Source organism: Gracilinanus agilis, chromosome 6 (genome assembly GCF_016433145.1).
Source record: "Gracilinanus agilis isolate LMUSP501 chromosome 6, AgileGrace, whole genome shotgun sequence".
Taxonomy (NCBI): domain Eukaryota; kingdom Metazoa; phylum Chordata; class Mammalia; order Didelphimorphia; family Didelphidae; genus Gracilinanus; species Gracilinanus agilis.
Window position 1 is genome coordinate 209,920,200 of NC_058135.1, and position 19,216 is coordinate 209,939,415.

The 19,216-nt window shown below is 35.1% G+C and overlaps 1 protein-coding gene across 1 annotated transcript in view; it reads left to right on the forward strand.

The window, feature by feature from the left end:
• SLC2A9 (solute carrier family 2 member 9) overlaps positions 1-19,216 on the forward strand; it is a 315,386-nt gene that overhangs the window by 6,723 nt on the left and 289,447 nt on the right. Inside the window, exon 2 of the mRNA XM_044681454.1 lies at positions 2,585-2,683. Within this exon, the coding sequence (XP_044537389.1) occupies positions 2,585-2,683 (99 nt within the window). The remainder of the gene's footprint in view (positions 1-2,584; positions 2,684-19,216) is intronic.

Below are 19,216 nucleotides of genomic sequence, written 5' to 3' on the forward strand. Positions count from 1 at the left end.
TCCAAGTCTTAAAAAAATAGATTTGACCTTGCAGAAATTCAATTATTGATCTAACAGAGACACTTAGGATCCAATGCAATAAAATGACAGAGGTGGTAGGAACAAGAGAATGTAGAACTTAGACAATTAGAAGTTCAAAGGATCTTAGAAGTTGGAGTATAGATTTTCAGAGCTGAAAGTAAATTGAGAACATAGGATCAATAAATCAGTCAATCAGCAAGAAATTTCTAAGCTCCCACTATTATCAAAGACTCTTCTGGGTATTAGTAATGCAAAACCAAAAGTGAATAGTCCTGCCCTCAAAAGGTCACATTCCTTTGATATATATAAGTAAATACAATACATATAAGTAAATATATATAAGTAATACATATTAATACATAAGTAAATACAAAGCATTTATCATAGAAATACAAATGGAATACATATAAATACAATATATAGATGTAATTGTGGGGGAGAAGTACAAACTAGGTGGATAACAGGTATTCTATAGGAGACAGAATCAATCAATCAATCTAATCAGTAAACATTTATTAAGTACCTAATAATGCAAGGCACTGTGTTAAGTGTTAGGAATACAAAAATAATCAAAAGGCAGTCCCTGCCTTCAAGGAGCTCACAGTCTAATGAGGGAGACAATTATATACAAAATAAGCTATATACAGGATAAAAGAGAAATCATTAACAGAGGGGGAAGGCACTAGAATTAAGAGGGATTGAGAAAAAGCTTTCTGTAGAAGATAGCATTTTAAACGGGGTTTCAAAGAAGCCAGGGAAGTCAGTAGGTAGAGATAAAGAGGGAGAGCATTTGAGGCATGGAAAACAGCCGCTGAAAATGCCTAGAGCAGAGATAGAACGTTTTATTCTATTCATAGAACAACAAAGAGGCCATTGTCAATGTTTGAGGAATACAAGGGGTTAAAAGACTAATATAGGAAAGGGGCTAGGTTATGAGGGGGTTTAAGTGCCAAAAAGAGCATTTTGCATTTTATTCTGGAGACAATAATGGAGTTTGAATAGGGGGATGACATGGTTGGACTTGCACTTTAAGGAAACTACTTTAGTTGCCAAATGGAAGTTGGATTGGAGTGGTGAGAGACTCAAGGCAGCCAGATCCACCAGAAGGCTATTTTAATAGTTCAGGTGTGAGGTGATGAGATGTCAAAGGTGAGAAGCAGATATATTTGAAAGATCTTGTCAAAGTGAAGTCAATAGACTTTGGCACATATTGGGTGTGGAGAGTAGATGTGAGACAGTGAGGAGTCAATGGTGACTTCAGTTTAAGGCACTGAGAAAATGATATTGCCATCTATAGTTATTTTAGAGAATGTAGAAGTAGGGGAAGGTTGAGGGGAAAAGTTCTGTTTTGGACATATTGAGTTTAAGAACTGGACATCTAGTTCAAGATGTCTAAAAAGTAGATGAAGATGAGAGACTAGAAGTCATCAGAGAAGTTGGGGCAGGATAGATAGATTTGAGAATCATTAAAATCAAGATGCCAATTCAGTACACAAGAGTTCATGAGTTCATGAGAGTGAATGATATATAGAGGGAGTGAAGTAATATATAGAGGGAGAGGAAAAGAGGGTTCAATATCGCTAGGGTACACCTATGGTTTGAGGGCAAGATCTGGATGAGGATTCAGCAAAAAAGACTGAGAAGAGGGACCCAGAGAAGTAGGAGGGGAGCCGAGAGAGAGTGGTATCCTGAAAATCCAGAGAGAAAATAGTATTAAGGAGAAAATAGTGATCAACAGTATCAAAGGCTAACAGTTCAAAAAGCCATAGGAATGGGACTAAAAGATCACTGGTAGTTTGAATTTGAGCTAAGGTTGAAGGAATCCAGTGTGTCTTAAGATGTGGAGGAGAGAGGGTACATTATAAGTTCAGAGCATGTAGAGATCTTAGAACATAGAACTTTGAAATTGGAAGGCATTTTTGAAATTAATACCTAGAATATTAGAAGTTGAAAGAATTTATAGATAATTTACTTCAGGGGTTCCTAACCTTTTTTTGTGTGTCCAACACCCCTTTGGAAGTGTGATGAAGTCTATGGATCATTCTCAGAATGTTTTTAAGAGCATAAGATAAAGAACTTAGAGTTACACAAGAAACTAGACCAACATACAGTTATCAAAATATTTTTTAAAAGTCTATAGACACTATGTTAAGAACTCCATTATCTAATCCAGTGATTCCTAAAGTGGGCAATACCACCCCCTGATGGGTGCTGCAGCGATCCGAGGTGCGGTGATGGCCACAGGTGCATTTATCTTTCCCATTAATTGCTATTAAAATTAAAAAAAAATAATTTCCAAGGAGCTAAGTAATATTTTTTCTGGAAAGGGGGTGGTAGGCCAAAAAAGTTTGGGAACCACTGATCTAATCCAACACTTTCATTTTTGAAAGAAGGAAAAAGGACTATTTGAACACTATAAAGCAGAAATTAATTAAAGCAATCTAATATAGTACCACGCAAAAGAAGGAATTTTCTTTCAGAATTACTTTCACAGTAATAAAGTCATGCTAGCTACATCATATTTTGATGATGCCTAATTACCTTTTTTCTTTTATTTCCCTAGGACTGGTCACGTTCCCTCATTGTGGCATCACTTGTTGGGGCCTTTGGCTCTTCCTTTCTCTATGGTTACAATCTTTCTGTGGTCAATGCACCTTCCAATGTAAGTATTGAAAGCTGATTAAATAATCTGCCCAGCAGAGGGCAACATTGTATTAATCCACAATTTCAGCTAGAAAGCAATGACATTTTGTTGCATCTTTATCCTTATTTCTAACTTTCTTTTGGATAGCTCTGGTTTTAGACCATTCATAGAGGCAATACCAATGCCTTACACATTAGCCAACTGAGTAGTTCATTTTACTTTATTTTTAAAAAAATGTAAATGCTGTCATTTTCCTTTACCTCTCCCTCAATTGAACCCTTCCATATAACAGAATAATTAGCCAATAAATATTTATTAAGCATCTTCTATGTACCAGACACTGTAGAGGAGCTAGGATACAAAGAACATAATGATCCTTGTTTTCAACTAGGGGAGAGCATGTTTAATAGGTATATACTAAGTATACACAAAAATGGTCCAAATTAATTTCGAAAAGAAGTCACTTTAACTAAGGGGATTAGGAAAGGCTTCTCATAGATTGTAACATTTGAGATAATTCTTGAAGGAAACAATGGATTCTAAGAACCAGAAGCACAGAGGGAATGTATTTCAGGCAGGAGAGACAGTCAGTTCAAAGTTTGGAGATGGGATATGGAGTATCAGGTATGAGGAATAAAAAGATTAGTTTAGCTAGAATGGAGTGTATAAGGAGTAATGTACAATAAGGCTGGAAAATCTGATTGGAATCAGGTTGTGAATATCTTTAAATACCAGATAGAATTTAGAAGTAATAAATCAGTCAACAAATATTTATTAAGTGTGCCAGGAACTATGCCAAACATTAGGAACATTGGAGTTTATTAAATAGGGGAGTGATTTGGGGTGGATTCATCCACAATTAGATCATAGCTTAACCTCTATACCATTTAAATTTATTCCTTTGTCTTTTCTCTACTGTATTTTAATGGAGATCATTTATAAAGGCACAACAGTATATGGCTCTTTAATCACACTAGAAAGGAATAAAAATTAAATACATTAATGTCTCTACTGTGGGATCTCTTCCCAGCTCACACAATTCTCTATAGGTTCATGCCAATCCTACCTTGGACAATCAGATCCATTACATGGTTAGTCCTGTGCTTTAGGAAAATCACTTTGACAGCTTTATGGAAGGAGGATTGGAGTGGGAAGAACAACAAAAAAAACCATTTCATCAAAGCCAATGGGCACAATGAGAGTGTTCAACAGCATAGCCTGCCCCCTGCCCCCCCCCAAAAAAAAATCCTCAGGTTTATTCTTATACTCTAAGACAGTGATGGGCAAACTTTTTAAAGAGGGGGCCAAAGGAAAGGAAATGCTCATCTGTCAGTCTGTTTCTAAGGCAAATCTTTCGAAGTTTCATTGTATTGTATCCTACTCATTTTATTCATCAGATTAGGAATATTGTCATGTGGCCTGATAGAACATTTCAGGGGGCCACATTTGGCTTGCAGGTTGTAGTTTGCCCATTACTGCTCTAAGAGGTCAAGTAGTCTTCTGATCTGACCTGCCAAGGAGAGTGGGGGTTGAGTGAATAAGTCCAGAGTATATACAACATAAAAATCATGAATCTTTTGTATGAAACAACAATACTCCTGACTCATCCGTATTAGACCTACAAATTGATATATATCCTTTAGTAAATCCTCTAGAAAATTCAATGAGGATTCTTCTATGGTATCAAAGTAATTTCATCATTTAAAATTTTCAATACAAAACTTGCCTTTTCAAATTAAACATGGTCTCGTGGTAGCTGAGACTACCACTTCTTACGTGCAAGTCATTGTTTCTCACCTCTACCCCTGTTTTTTTTTTATTAGCAAAATGTTTCAGCCTTATTCTTTGCATAATTTGAAATCTTGATGTTTATTTGACTGCGAGTCGCAGGCAAATAGCAACCTCAGGAAGAACACTGATCTTTTATATCAGTGAGTTGCTTTAGAGCTTGGAAATCACTGCAGTTTTCTTTTCTTTTCATTCATATATTAAGTCAGTGACTATTTGTCCTACTATATCTTTAGCACAGTAATCACTAGGCCTTTATTTGGGGCATCTAAAGATTACCCATGAAGTCCATTCTAAAATAGTGCTACTTCTTCAACAGAAAGAAATCTCTTTCCCTTATTCTGTCCATTTGTAGGGGCAAAAACTTTCCCCCTTAGACTAGATTCTAGGAGTTTGAAGTGGATTCATCTAATTAGATCATAGTTTAATTCCTACCCCACTTAAACTTATTCCTTTGTTTTATTACTAGTGTATTTCAATGGAAGCCATTTACAAAGTCATAACAATATGCAACTCTTTAATCATATTAGAAATGAATAAAAGTCAAACATATCAATATCCCTACAATGAATTTCTCCTCTCAGCTCACATTGTACTCTTCAACAACTCCATTTTTGGCAAAACAACCTAGCTGCTCCCACAGGGATATAGTAGGATATTCACCCTGGTTTTTCCTACTCATCCATCCAGCAGAAATGACTCTAGAATTCTGGTTTCTATCTCTTTTTTCTTTTTCTTCTTAAAGCATAGTCTAGTGACCTAGTGAACCCCTTAAAAAGCCTTAGATCTGTATTGGTGAACCTATGACATGTGTGCCAATGATGGCATATCTGTGGTTATGCATGTTGCCTGCACCTTTCCTCCTCCTCCATCTCCCCCCACCCCACCCCGAGTTCATTACTAGAAAGGCTGAGGGACTTGGATGGAGATGCTCCCTTCCCCCTCTCCTCTGTACCTGATGACATTTTTTCACTTCACCCACCCCAGTGCCTAACAGCTCAATGGGAATGCACAGGGGCTAAGGTGGGTGGCTCATAGGTGGCAGAGCTGGAGGGTAGCAGAGTACACTCCCCTCTCCCTCTTTAGATATTGCTGAGGACATTCCTCACTTCACCCTCCCATCTGCCCAGCGGCCCAATGGGAGAGCTTCCTCCCTCCCCTGTATGGGTTAAGGGGGAACAAATAGGGCATGCCTGGCACTCGAAGGGAGGGCAGAGCACAGCACTCTGTCTCTGGAGGTGGGGCATGGAACATGATCTTTAAAATGTTTGTCATCATTGCCCTAGGTCCTAGCTGTGTGATCTTGGGCAGGTCACTAAACTCCCATTGCCTAGCCCTTACCATTCTTCTGCCTTGGAACCAATACATAGTATTGATTCTAAGGTAAAAGTTAAGGATTAAAAAAAAAAAGCCCTAGGGAGGGTACCCAGACCATACTTTGAAAAATGCTGGTATATTGGTCTCTGAATTTGGAGTTAGGAAGATCTGAGTTCAAATCCCATCTCAGATACTATCACTAACTGAGCAAAAGAATTAACCTCTTTGTGCTAGTATTCTCATCTATAGGATGAGGAAATTGGACTTGTTGGCTCCAAAGGTCCCTAAATCCTTTGATCCTAACTCCAAATCTAGTATTCTATTCACACCCCTCTGTCTTAGAGCAAACTCTGATCTATTTATACAATATGAGTATTTCATATACTGTATGTATAGCTCATTCTATACTCCTACAATACAGTTCCAGGTGGAAAACCCAAAATTCACTTTAATATCATCTCATTCAGCCACAGCGAATCACCTAATGGCATTAGGGACTCCTGAAAAGCTCACTGAGCTTTAACAAAATGTTTTCAATTGGCTACTGAGTGAAATTGACTAGGAATTTTTGTTTTCTTTTGGCCAGCTTGATGTCATGCAATAGCCAGCTATGTGTGAACAAAGTTAATTCAGCTGTGTGGAAGCCTGATGTTCTTTCTTCCCTAAAATAGCTAAAATTTTACCTCAGAGATAGGCAGAGAGATAGGGTGAAGAAGCAGCAATCTCAAACAATAAAATATTGAACCCAATCAATATGAAAGATGAGGACTATTTTTTACAAAATGTTTTCTGGATGCTTTTTAAAAAATATGTATCACTGTCAGTTCTCAATGCTCCCACTCCAGCTCAACCACAAAACCCTCCCTTATTACAGAGAAACCTTTGAGCAAAACCAAGCAACCTATCGACTGACTTTATATGCAGCATCTTTCTGTATTCTAGCCTCTTCCTATTAGATAGAAAAACATATACTCTTTCTAGTTTAAGGAGAGAAATGCTTCCTTTTTAGTATTCTGCAACTGAGATTGATCATCATATTAATTTGAATTTTGATGATTTTTTTAGTGTTGTTTTTTATTATTTCATCATGGCCACTGTGTATATTCTTCTCTTGGTTGTGCTTTTTGACCTCTTCATCAGTTTATGTTGTTTCTATGAAGTCTTCACTTCTGTAATTTCTTAGGATTGGATGATAATTTGGTTAGAGTGACCCTTTCTTTTAAATAAGGAAAACTATATCAGCCCATAAAATTCCCTTGGCAGTTCTACTCCATCAACTGGAAGCCTTCTTCTGAATCTTCACATTCCATGGGCACTAAAAAACATCAGTTCACTTTTTACCATTTGGTCACTTATATAAATGGTCTGCATACCTTCTTTTCTGATAATGCATTTCCTTGAAATCTTTTATCTTACTTATAACTATTACATTATTGATGTTATGTTGTATCCCACTTACAACCTCATTCTGTATCTCCATTGCCCTTTTTGTTAACTATAAATTTGATTCTTTCATACTACAACTGCAAATGTCACCTTTGCTTTTGGCACTAAGGGAGATAGCCCAAGACCTTGAGCCCAGAAGCTGAAAGTGGTATCTAGAGTTAAGGTAGAGTCAGTATAAAAATGAACAACAGAGTTCAGAGGTTAAATGAAGACATATAGTTTAGATCAGGTCACGAGGCTTCAATATTGATATAAAGAATAGGAGTAAAAGTTGGATAAAGAACTTAACCCAATGAACTCGGATCAATGATCATTGGATGTACATGTTGTTGTTGTTGTTGTTTTGCATTTACCCCTTACTTTCTAAAGTCACCACATTTGGACAATCCTGGCTATCATTGACATATTCTTGATATCAAAGGCTCACTCTCAGTGGCCAAGGAGGTTCTGAGTACTAAATACTGCCCTGTCTCTTTCACTTTACCCAGCTGAGCTACAGTTTTTTCATCTGTAAAATGGGGATAATCATCCCCGTGCCAGCCACCTCAAAGGATTCTTGTCCGAGTTAAATGAAAAAAAAAATGGTTGTAAATTGCTATATGAATTATCTATTTTCACTTATTTGCCTTTTGTAAATGAAGTTCCACAGGAAAAAGCTCTATTAGTACTTGCAAAAGTTGGACTATATTGGTTCTTAATAAGTAGAGAGGCTTTCTCTCTTAAGACATCTTGTTTCTAGTCACTGAGAGAATGTACAAAAAAAAGAGCTGGTTCCTCCCACCCTCTAGGACTGTCATTTCCTTGTGTGCCAACCTCATTTACTGTCATATAACAGTAATTGTGAAAGGCCCTATTTCCAACTCTCATATCTCTGCTATTACTAAAGTGCCCTTAACATATAGTGGTTATAAAACTCTTGTCAGCTCTTTCAGAGGTTAATGACCGTAACTGAGAAAAGTTGCCCAGAGAGGTAACCTCAGGTATTCTATTTTATTCTTACAGTGAAAGGTTGCATTCTGTCATCAATGATTCATTTCCCAAAGTATTGAGATATGTTTGTTTTCTTATGGGAGTTCGCTGGATGTGAAACTATATGGTTGTCCTTGGGGTGAAGGTTAAAGGAACTTTGCATTATGAGTCAGACTGAATATATTGCTATATATTGTAGGCATGTGTAAAATACATATGTATGTATATACATTAAGGATTTATGATTTCTTCATCTAGCAATGATATATGGTTACCCACTCACAGTTTAGTAGATAAGAGAATTGTCTTCTGCTCAGCAAGATTAAATGACTTACCCATTACTCCTAAGGCTAATGTGTATGTGTATGTGCCTGTGTGTGTACATTTGTATGGTTCCTGACATTTGTATACTATTTACTAATTTATAAAGTATTTTGCATGCTTGAATTTATCCACACAATAAACGCATAGATTGGTATTGCTGGAACAACTTGAAAGTAGTTTTATGGCATCTAGTTTTGGACCAATGTTTTTTTTTATTTTATTTTTTAGAAAAAATTTCCATGGTTACATGATTCATGCTCTTACTTTCCTCTTCACCCCAACCCCCTCACCCCCATAGGTGATGTGCATTTCCACTGGTTTTAACATGAGTCATCGATAAAGATCTATTTCCATATTATTGATAGTTGCATTGGTGTGGTCATTTCGAGTCTACAACTCCAATCATGTCCGCATCAACCCATGTGATCAAGCAGTTGTTTTTCTTCTGTGTTTCCACTCCTGAAGTTCTTCCTCTGAATGTGGGTAGCGTTCTTCTCCATAAATTCCTCAGAATTGTCCTGGGTCATTGCATTGCTGCTAGTACAGAATGGACCAATGTTTTATACCATTCACTAAGATAATATCAAAATGGATACAAGATAAAAAGAGATATCATAAGTAAATTAGAAAAACAGAACATGTTATCTATCAGATTTATTGAGAGGAGAGGAATTTATGAATAAACAATAGATGGAGAGTATTGTGAAGTGTAAAATGGAAAATTTTGAGTACATCTAATTGAAAAGTTTTGTTTTTGTCGCCAAGATTAAGAGGAAAGCAGAAAATTGAGAACATTTCATAGACAGTCTCTGAGACAGAAGTCTTAAATCTAAAATATATAGAGAACTTTGACAGATTTATAGGAATAAGAGCCATCCCCTAACTGATGAATGGGCAAAAGATACGAATAGACTGTGTTTGGATAAAGAAATCAAAGCAATACAATATGTACATGGGAAAATGCTCTAATTCACTAATGTGTGGAAAAAATGCAAACCCAAACAATTCTGAGGTATCATTGCACACCCAACAGATTGTCTAAAATGACAACAGGGCAAAATGACAAATACTGGAGGGAATGGGGAAAAGTGGGGATACTGATACAATGTAGATGGAACTGTGAACTGATTCAACTATTTCGGAGAACAATTTGGAATTACGCCCAGTGAGCAATAAAACTATGTATAGCCTTTGATCCAGCAATACTATTACTATGTCTATTTCTGAAAGAGATCAGGGAAAAAGGAAAAGAACCTATATGTTCCAAAATGCCTATATAATAGCCACTCTCTTTGTAGTGGTAAAGAAATGGAAATCATAGGGATGCTCATCAATTGGGGAATGGCTAGGCAAATTGTAGGTTATGATTGTGATGGAATACTACTGTGCCATAAGAAACAGCAGATTAATTTTAAAGAATGGAAAAAACTACACGAGATGATGAAGAGTGAAATGAGTAGAACCATGAGAACATTATATACAGCTAGAAATTTAATATTTGGAGAATAACTTGTGAATGTTCCCCTTCAGAAAATGAACGAAGAAACATGAAAGACATAATCTATATATTTTGCCAGATAATGCCTTCTATGATGTGGGGAGGGGAAGGAGGGACTTATTTTTAAACAATCTAAAAAACAAACATAACAAATCAACATGTAGACAGTATGAAGATTAAGATCACTAATAATAATAGCTCACATTAATATAGTACTTTAAAGTTTGCAAGGTTCTTTACACATATTATCTCATTTGATTCCCACAACACTCTGTAAGGTGGATGCTATTACTATCCCTATTTTACAGATGAGGAAAACCAAGATCAAGAGAAATTAAGGGGCTTGCTCAGGTTCTTACAGTTAATAGATGTCTAAAACAAAATTCGGACTTTGGTATTTTTTATTTCAAGTCCAGAGCTCTAGCCACTATATCACTTTTTAAAAATATTTATTAATATTTATTTTTTTAGAAAAGTTAACATGGTTACATAATTCATGCTCTTACTTTCCCCTTCACCCCCCCGCACTCCTCCCACCCATGGCCAATGCACATTTTCACTGGTTTTAATATGTGTCATTGATCAAGACCTATTTCCAAATTGTTGATAGTTACATTGGTGTGGTAGTTTCGAGTCTACATCCCCAATAATGTCCGCCTCAACCCATGCGTTCAAGCAGTTGTTTTTCTCCTGTTTCCACTCCTGTAGTTCTTCCTCTGAATGTGGGTAGCCTTCTTTTCCATAAGTCCTTCAGAATTGTCCTGGGTCATTGCATTGCTGCTAGTACAGAAGTCCATTACATTCTATTTTACACAGTGTATTGGTCTCTGTGTACAACGTTCTTCTGGCTCTGCTCCTTTCACTCTGCATCAATTCCTGGAGGTCTTTACAGTTCACATGGAATTCCTCCAGTTTATTATTCCTTTGAGCACAATAGTATTCCATCACCAGTATATACCACAATTTGTTCAGCCATTCCCTAATTGAAGGACATACCCTCATTTTCCAGTTTTTTGCCACCACAAAAAGCACAGCTATAAATATTTTCGTACAAGTCTGTTTATCTATGATCTCTTTGGGGTACAAAACCAACAATGGTATGGCTGGATCAAAGGGCAGGCATTCTTTTATAGCCCTTTGAGCATGATTCCAAATTGCCAGCCAGAATGGCTGGATCAGTTCACTGCTCCACCAGCAATGCATTAGTGTCCCAATTTTGCCACATCCCCTCCAACATTCATTACTCTCCCCTCCTTTCATTTTAGCCAATCTGCTAGGTGTGAGGTGATACCTCAGAGTTGTTTTGATTTGCATTTCTCTAATTATTAGAGATTTGGAACACTTTCTCATGTGCTTATTGATACTTTTGATTTCTTTACCTGAAAATTGCCTATTCATGTCTCTTGCCCATTTATCAATTGGAGAATGGCTTGATTTTTTATACAATTGGTTTGACTCCTTGTGTATTTGAGTAATTAGACCCCTGTCAGAATTTTTTGTTATAAAGATTTTCCCCAATTTGTTGTTTCCCTTCTGATTTTGGCTGCATTGTTTTTGTTTATACAAAAGCTTTTTAGTTTGATATAATAAAAATCATTCATTTTATATTTTGTAATTTTCTCTAACTCTTGCTTGGTTTTAAAATCTTTCCTTTCCCAGAGATCTGACAAGTATACTGTTCTGTGTTCACTTAACTTATTTATAGAAAGTTTCCCTTTTTATATTCAAGTCATTCACCCATTCTGAATTTATCTTGGTGTAGGGTGTGAGATGTTGATCTAAACCTAATCTCTCCCATATTGTTTTCCAAGTTTCCCAACAGTTTTTGTCAAATAGTGGATTTTTGTCCCAAAAGTTGGGCTCTTTGGGTTTATCTTACACTGTTTTCCTGACGTCACTTACCCGAAGTCTATTCCACTGATCCTCCCTTCTGTCTCTTAGTCGGTACCATACCATTTTGATGACTGCTGTTTTATAGTATAGTTTAATATCTGGTACTGCTAGGCCCCCTTCCTTCACTTTTTTTTTTCATTATTTCCCTCGATATTCTTGATCTTTTCTTATTCCAGATGAACAAAGTTTTTTGGTAGTTTGATAGGTATGGTGCTAAATAGGTAAATTAATTTGGGTAGAATGGTCATTTTTATTATGTTAGCTTGTCCTACCCATGAGCAATCAATGTTTTTCCAATTATTTAGATCTAGTTTTAATTGTTTGGAAAGTGTTTTGTAGTTGTTTTCGTATAATTCCTGTGTTTGTTTTGGTAGATAGATTCCTAAGTATTTTATATTGCCTAGGGTGATTTTAAATGGTGTTTCTCTTTCTACCTCTTGCTCACTATATCACTTTTAAAGAAAACTAAATTGAGCTTCAATGAGGTAGATGATTTGCCCATGGTCTCACATGATAGCTGGCAAAGGCAGTCTTAGTATCAAAGTTTTCTGATACCAAATCCAGATTTTCAATATATTGCACAGAATGCTACATACACATGCAAAAATTATATATGTGTAGATATAAAAATGTTTTTGAAATTTCATATTAGCTTATATAAAATTTGAGCTGGCTTTTGAAGGATGGTTAGGAAATGAGACATAGAGCAATATAGTGACTGAGGCATCCCAGGGAGAGTGTAATTCAATTTATTTCAATCAACTAGGATTTATTAAGCATTTTCTACATGCCAGGCACTGCATACTCGAGATACCAAGGCAAAAATAGTACCTGATCCAAAGAGCTTATAGTTGAAAGTTTACAATTCAATTTAATGCTCGTATCTTTTGTTAACTAATGAATACTATGATAAAAATGGAACTCAGGAAAATTATTAAGTTAAAAAGTCATTATTGATCATAAGGGAGAAGCATCTTAAATTCCACCAATTAAAAGTTTTATCACTTTATAGTATCTTAATTTATTCAAGATGGATACACTAAGATTTGCAACAATAATAACTTTTTAAAATTATGGCTATAGCTAAGCACACATGTAAACATATGTAAATACATGCAAATATTAATAAGCAAGTTGCTATCTTTCCCCTACATGACATTTAATATGTCAGACTTTATTTATTAACATATTTCCCAATATGAAATTGTACATAGTTTCTAGTATTGATGTACTTCTTTTGTTATTCGCCTTTCTATAACTATTTTAAAGTTTCCTTAAAATAATTCTGTGAGATAGATTATCCTCATTTTAAAGATTTGTTCAAACTAATGCTGCTTTAAAAGCTGTCAGCAGGACTCAAATTGGAGTGCTCTGTTTTGACATCCAGTACTTTCTGTCTTCTTTTCATCTAGGCCAAGGATGAGTTCAGGTAGAGATTTAACCATGAAGTATGCCACCTTCCAACTACTTGTTAGGGGATGTGTAAGGCACTTCCTATTTACAATCATATAAATGAATTTGTAGGCCATGTTTCATTCCTGCTAGTTACTTCAAGACTTTTAGGCAATGGTTGTATATTCCAAATAATTTTTTGACACTACCTCTCAAAATAACAATAGGTAGTGATTTGAAAGCCAATCTTCATAATCAAGGTGCAACATGAGGATAATAAAATATATTTTTCTACCTAATAACATCTCTTTGTTTCCTGAGGTACTTTGCATGAGAAAAAAATTTCTAGGAGGTTGCAAACAGCAGTTTATCTTCTCGATTCAGAATAGGTTTTAACCATCTTTCCCCATCCCCCAAACATACACACCTTTAATTTTCAATAGACAGATATAAGCACTTCAATCAATGCTTGATTGTCAAAGGGAGCAAGATGATTGCTTCTTACAGTGAACGCTTCTATCAGAGGAACCAACACATACACATCTGACCTCAGTGAAGCTTAAATGATTTTAAGCCAGAGGAGACACTGGAGATCATCTAATCCAACCCCCTCTTCTTATTTGCATTACCTGCCTCACAGGGTAGTGCAAGAAAGCAGATCCATAATCTCTGACTGCTACAGAATAAAATGAGTTATTATTATTGTACATTTTAAAATAATGAAACTAAGGTCCACAGGGTTTAAACTCAAAAGTCCTTTAGTTAGTAAGTGACTGAACCAGGATTAAACTCAGTTTTTCTGAAATCAAATTTAATTCACTTTTCATTAGCCAAGAGATGTCTCATCTGTAAAACTAGAATAGTTTTTTAATAGGTTTTTCTCTTTTTTAAACTTCCATGTCTATAACTTTTACTTTTATATCACATTTATTTCTAAATATTTCCTTTCCCTTTACCTAGGAGCCCATCTCTTGTAAGACAGATTAAAAAAGAAAGGGAGAAAAGAAGTAGTTCAGAAAAATTAATCAACCAACTTGAATATTATGTGTAATATTTTTTGCCCAAAGTTCTCTACTTCTAAAGAAGTGTGTGTCTATAAGAGAGGGTGATAGGAGGAGATCATTCTTTTCTCTCCTTTAGGGTCAAACTTAGATCCTAAGTTTTTGGTGGTTGTTTTGATGATTTGATGGTCATGAGGTGAAACCTTTGATCTATGTGCATGTCTTATTAGTGAATTGGAGTATTTTTCATTTGGATAAGTTCAAGTTCACAATTTGAAATTCTTTCAGAATTGTTCTTATCCTTTTCTCACTTATAAATATCTGTAAGAATTCCCTATATAGTTTGGATATCAATTTATTATTAGAGACACGATGCAAATCTTCCTTTCCCTTCTAATTTTAGTAATATTCATTTTTATTAGTCCAAAAATGAAACCATCCTTGGCCTCAAAAAACTTATATATTATCAAAGGAAATGGCATATGCATAAACAAATATATTTAAAATAAATACAGAATAAACTTTTTTGAGAGGAAAATCATAGAATCTAGTAGGAATCATAAAAAGCTTCATAGAAGAGGTGTTACTTGAGCAGTTTTTTATTTGATGTATTTTTCTGTTATGTAGAAATACTTTTTGGCAGTTTTTTTTTGATATTTCAAAATTCAGATTTTATCCTTCTCTCCAACTCTCTGAGATGATGTCTGATACTTGTGCTTTCATGTAATACATATTTCCATATTGCATATATCACATACAATAGAAATATCATGAAGGAAATAGAGTGGAAGATGGTATGTTTTGATTTGCATTTAGCATCCAACAGTTCCTTCTTTGGCTATGGCTAGCATTTTCATCCTGATTCCTTTGTGGTTATCTTGGAGATTTGTTTTGCTAATAATTGGTTAGTCATTCACAGTTGATTATAGCATAATATTTCTGTTACTGTATACATTGTTCTTCTGGTCACTTGACTTCATTTTGCATCAGTTAATATGTCTTTTCAGATTTTTCTGAATTCCTCCTGTTCATTGTTCCTTATGGCAAAATGGTATTTCATTATAACTATATACCACAACTTGTTCATCCATTCCCTAAATGATGGACAACCCCTCAGTTTCCAATTCTTTGCCACAATAAAAAGAGCTGCTAAAAATATTTTCTTTTCAGGATGCAGACTATTCATAGTATTGCTGGGTCAAAGGGTATGCATAATTTTGTGGCCCTTTGAGTCTGGTTCCATATTGCTTGGCATAATAGTAATATCAGTTCACAGTTGCCCCAACCATATTTTTAGTGTCCCAATTATCCCACATCCCTTCCAACATTAACATTTTCCTTTTTGTGTGGGAAGCCAATAAGAGAATAGATAAAAATCTGAGACTCCTCTTTTGACCCTTTTTGTGATCCTTGTGATTTCTTGTTGAAAAGTATTGTGGCCTTATTGAAAAGCTTTAAGTTCCTAGCTAACCGGCAGTTAAAAGGTTAACACTCTTCCCCTTTGGCCAGGAATGGAGCTGCCTGGTACAGCCAAGGCCAAAACCTTAGCAGGGACATTTCAACCCTGAGAAAATATCCCCGACTTGGCTTTCTGACAGGAATCCAGTCAAAATTCAACCTTGGCCTTGTTCTATTCTGAAGCCAATGAGACCTTTTGAATTCTGATATGACATAATTTGTAACTTCTGCGCATCTGCAAAGTTTGGGGGGGGGTTCTTTTGTGTGAAATGAGTCTTGAAATATACATAATAAACTCCATGCTCCTGGAGACAGAGCTGGATGTATGAGCTAAAAGATCTTCGGTGTCCTTACTTCTTATCAACTAAGCCATCTTATCAGATTATCAGAGATGATAAAAAGATCTCGAGATTTTTGGTCATATTAGTCAATCTGGAAGATATGAGATGATATCTTAGAGTTTAATTGGCATTTCTCTAATAAATATGGATTTGTCCATATGACCATAGATAATTTTAGTTTCTTCCTCTGAGAACTACCTTTCTTATCTTTTGACCATTTTTTGACTGGGGAATGCTTTGTATTCTTATAACTTTGCTTTAGTTCACTATATAGTTGAGAAACGAGGCTTTTGTCAGAGACAGTTGTTATAAATATTTTCCTCCAAATTTGTTGTTTCCCTTCAAATCTTGGTTGCAATGATTTTATTTATATAAAACCTTTTAAATTTGATATAATTAAAATTAACTATTCATTTTTTGAATGTTCTCTGAATCTTATTTGGTCATAAATTTTTCCTTTCTGATAGGTAAAACTTTTCCATGTTTCTGTTATAAGGAGTTTAGTTAATTACATTCTGTCTCATCAGGAGACTATAATAGACAGGTTGAGAGTTTTGTAGAATATCCTTCTGTCTCTTTAAGAGACAGAAATAGATAGATTGGCCCTCTGTCTCTTTAAGAGAAAAACTATAAAACAGGGAAAGAGTCAGCTAAGAGGATTCCATCTTGCTCTGGCTTTGGCCTGAGAGGAGTTTGAAAGTGCTGGATTAGTTTTCTCTTTGTCCAGAGAAACTGTCAATTAAAATTTGGGGAGTTTGACCTGAGATACTGAATTGAGAAGAAATCTGTTACTGAGAGGTCTGCATTTCTCAGAACTCTGAGAGAGCAGCTGCACTGTCTGTGTTACTGTGGCAGGCAGTTTCACCATCTTTCAGTTTAAGGAGGCTGGAGAAGAAAAAGAGTTATTAATATAGTTTAGGATTAGATAGATAGAGAAATTATATCTTTAGTCAGGCTGAGTAGTTTTAGGTAGACCTGCTCTGTCAGGCAAGAAGAAACTACAAAGAAAGCAGTTAGATTTTAGGGTTTTATTAGAGGTTGTAGATTAGGGTTTGAATTAGCCATAGTTATAAGAAACTCTTCTGTTTCAAACTACCTCCTGTTTTCCTATCCCAACTCTCCTTCAAATAAATAAGGGTTGTACCAAACTGTTTCTGGCCTTCTATCCACTGTTCACAAAATAGTTTTACCCATAACAGCTGTAGTTTGACCATAACATTCCCCTAGTTTGTTTATAGTGTCACCCTTTTATTTCTAGATCAAGTATCCATTTTGATTATCTGGTGTATGAATAAGATGGTTAGTCTCTGCCTTACTGCTTTCCAGTTTTCCCAGAAGTTTTTGTCAAGTAGGGAGTTCTTTCCCCAAAAGCTTGGATCTTTGGCTTTATTGAACACTAAATTGCTATGTATGTTAACTGCTATGTGTTAATTGCTTACTCTATTCCATTGATCCACCACTCTACTTCTTAACCAGTACAAGATTGTTTTTGATGATTGCTGCTTTATAGTATAGTTTGAGATCTGATACAGCCAGGCCTCCTTCCTTCATATTTTTTCACTAATTCCCTTGATATTCTTGGCCTTTTGTTCTTCCACATGAACTTTACTGTTATTTTTCTACTTTCATGAAATAATTTTTAGGTAGTTTGATTGGTATGGCACTGAATAGATAAACTAATTTAGGAATTGTCATTTTCACTTTATTGGCTCAGCCTATCCATGAGCAATTAGTGTTTTTTCAATTGGTTAGGTCTAATTTTATTTGTGTGAAGAGTGTTTTGTAATTGTGTTCAGAGAGTTGCTGAGCTTATTTTGGTAGGTATATCCCCAGGTATTTTATAATGTCTAGAGTTGTTATGAATACAATTTCCTTTTCTCTTGCTGTTGGATTTTTATTGATGGTAAATAGAAATGCCAATGACTTATCTGGGTTTATTTTGTATCCTGTTACTTTGCTGACATTGTTAATTATTTATATTAGTTTTTTGCTTGGTTCTATATATATATATCATCATATCATATGCAAAAAAATGATAACTCTTTCTTCGTTGCCTATCCTAATTCCTTCAATTTCTTTTTCTGCTCTTATTGCTATAGCAAGCATTTCTAGTATAATATTAAATAAGACTGGTGATCATGGGTATCCTTACTTCATACTTAATCTTATTGGAGATGGTTTTAGTTTATCCCCATTACAGATGATACTTGCTAATGATTTTATATAGATGTCATTTGTCACTTTGAGGAAGGTTCTATATAATGTTTTTTTTGTAAGGAATGGGTGTGGTATTTTGTCAAATGCTTTTTCTGCATCTATTGAAATAGTCGTGGTTTCTTTTGGTTTTGTTATTGAAATGGTCAATTATGCTGATGGTTTTCCATTTAATATTCTACCATCCCTCCATTCTTGGTATAAAGTCACCTGATCTTGTGACATAATGTAATTTCCTTTCTAGTGTTTTACTTAAAATTTTTGCATCATTGTTAATTAGGGAGACTGGTCTATAGGTTTTTTGCTCTATTCTTAACTACCAATACCAATTTCTATCATGAAAAGAATTTGGAAGGATTCCCTGTTCTGCCATTTTTCTAAATAGTTTATTTAGTATTGGAGTTAGTTACTCTTTGAATGTTTGGTAGAACTCACTTGTGAATCCATCTGGCCCTGGAATTTTTTTCTTAGGGAATTCTTTGATGGTTTGTTCAATTTCTTTTTTCTCTGACAGGATTGTTTAAGTATTCTATTTAGTCTTTTGTTAATCTGTATAATTTATTTTTTGTAAGTATTCATCTATTTCACTTAGATTGTCAGATTTGTTGGCATATAGTTGGGCAAAATAATAACCAAAATTGCTTTAATTTCTTCTTCATTTGGTAATGATTTCACCTTTTTCAGTTGGGATACTGGAAATGTGGTTTTCTTCTTTTTTTTAAAAATCAAGTTAACAAATGGTTTATCTATTTTATTTATTTTTCATAAACTCAGCTCCTTGTCTTATTTCCATTCACATTCACAGTTGTGATTACTAATTGTGTATTTCCCTCTATCTTATTTTCCCCATTTCTTCTTCTCTCACTTTCCATTTAGCCTTTCCCTGTTCACAGATGTTGTGTTTTTTTTT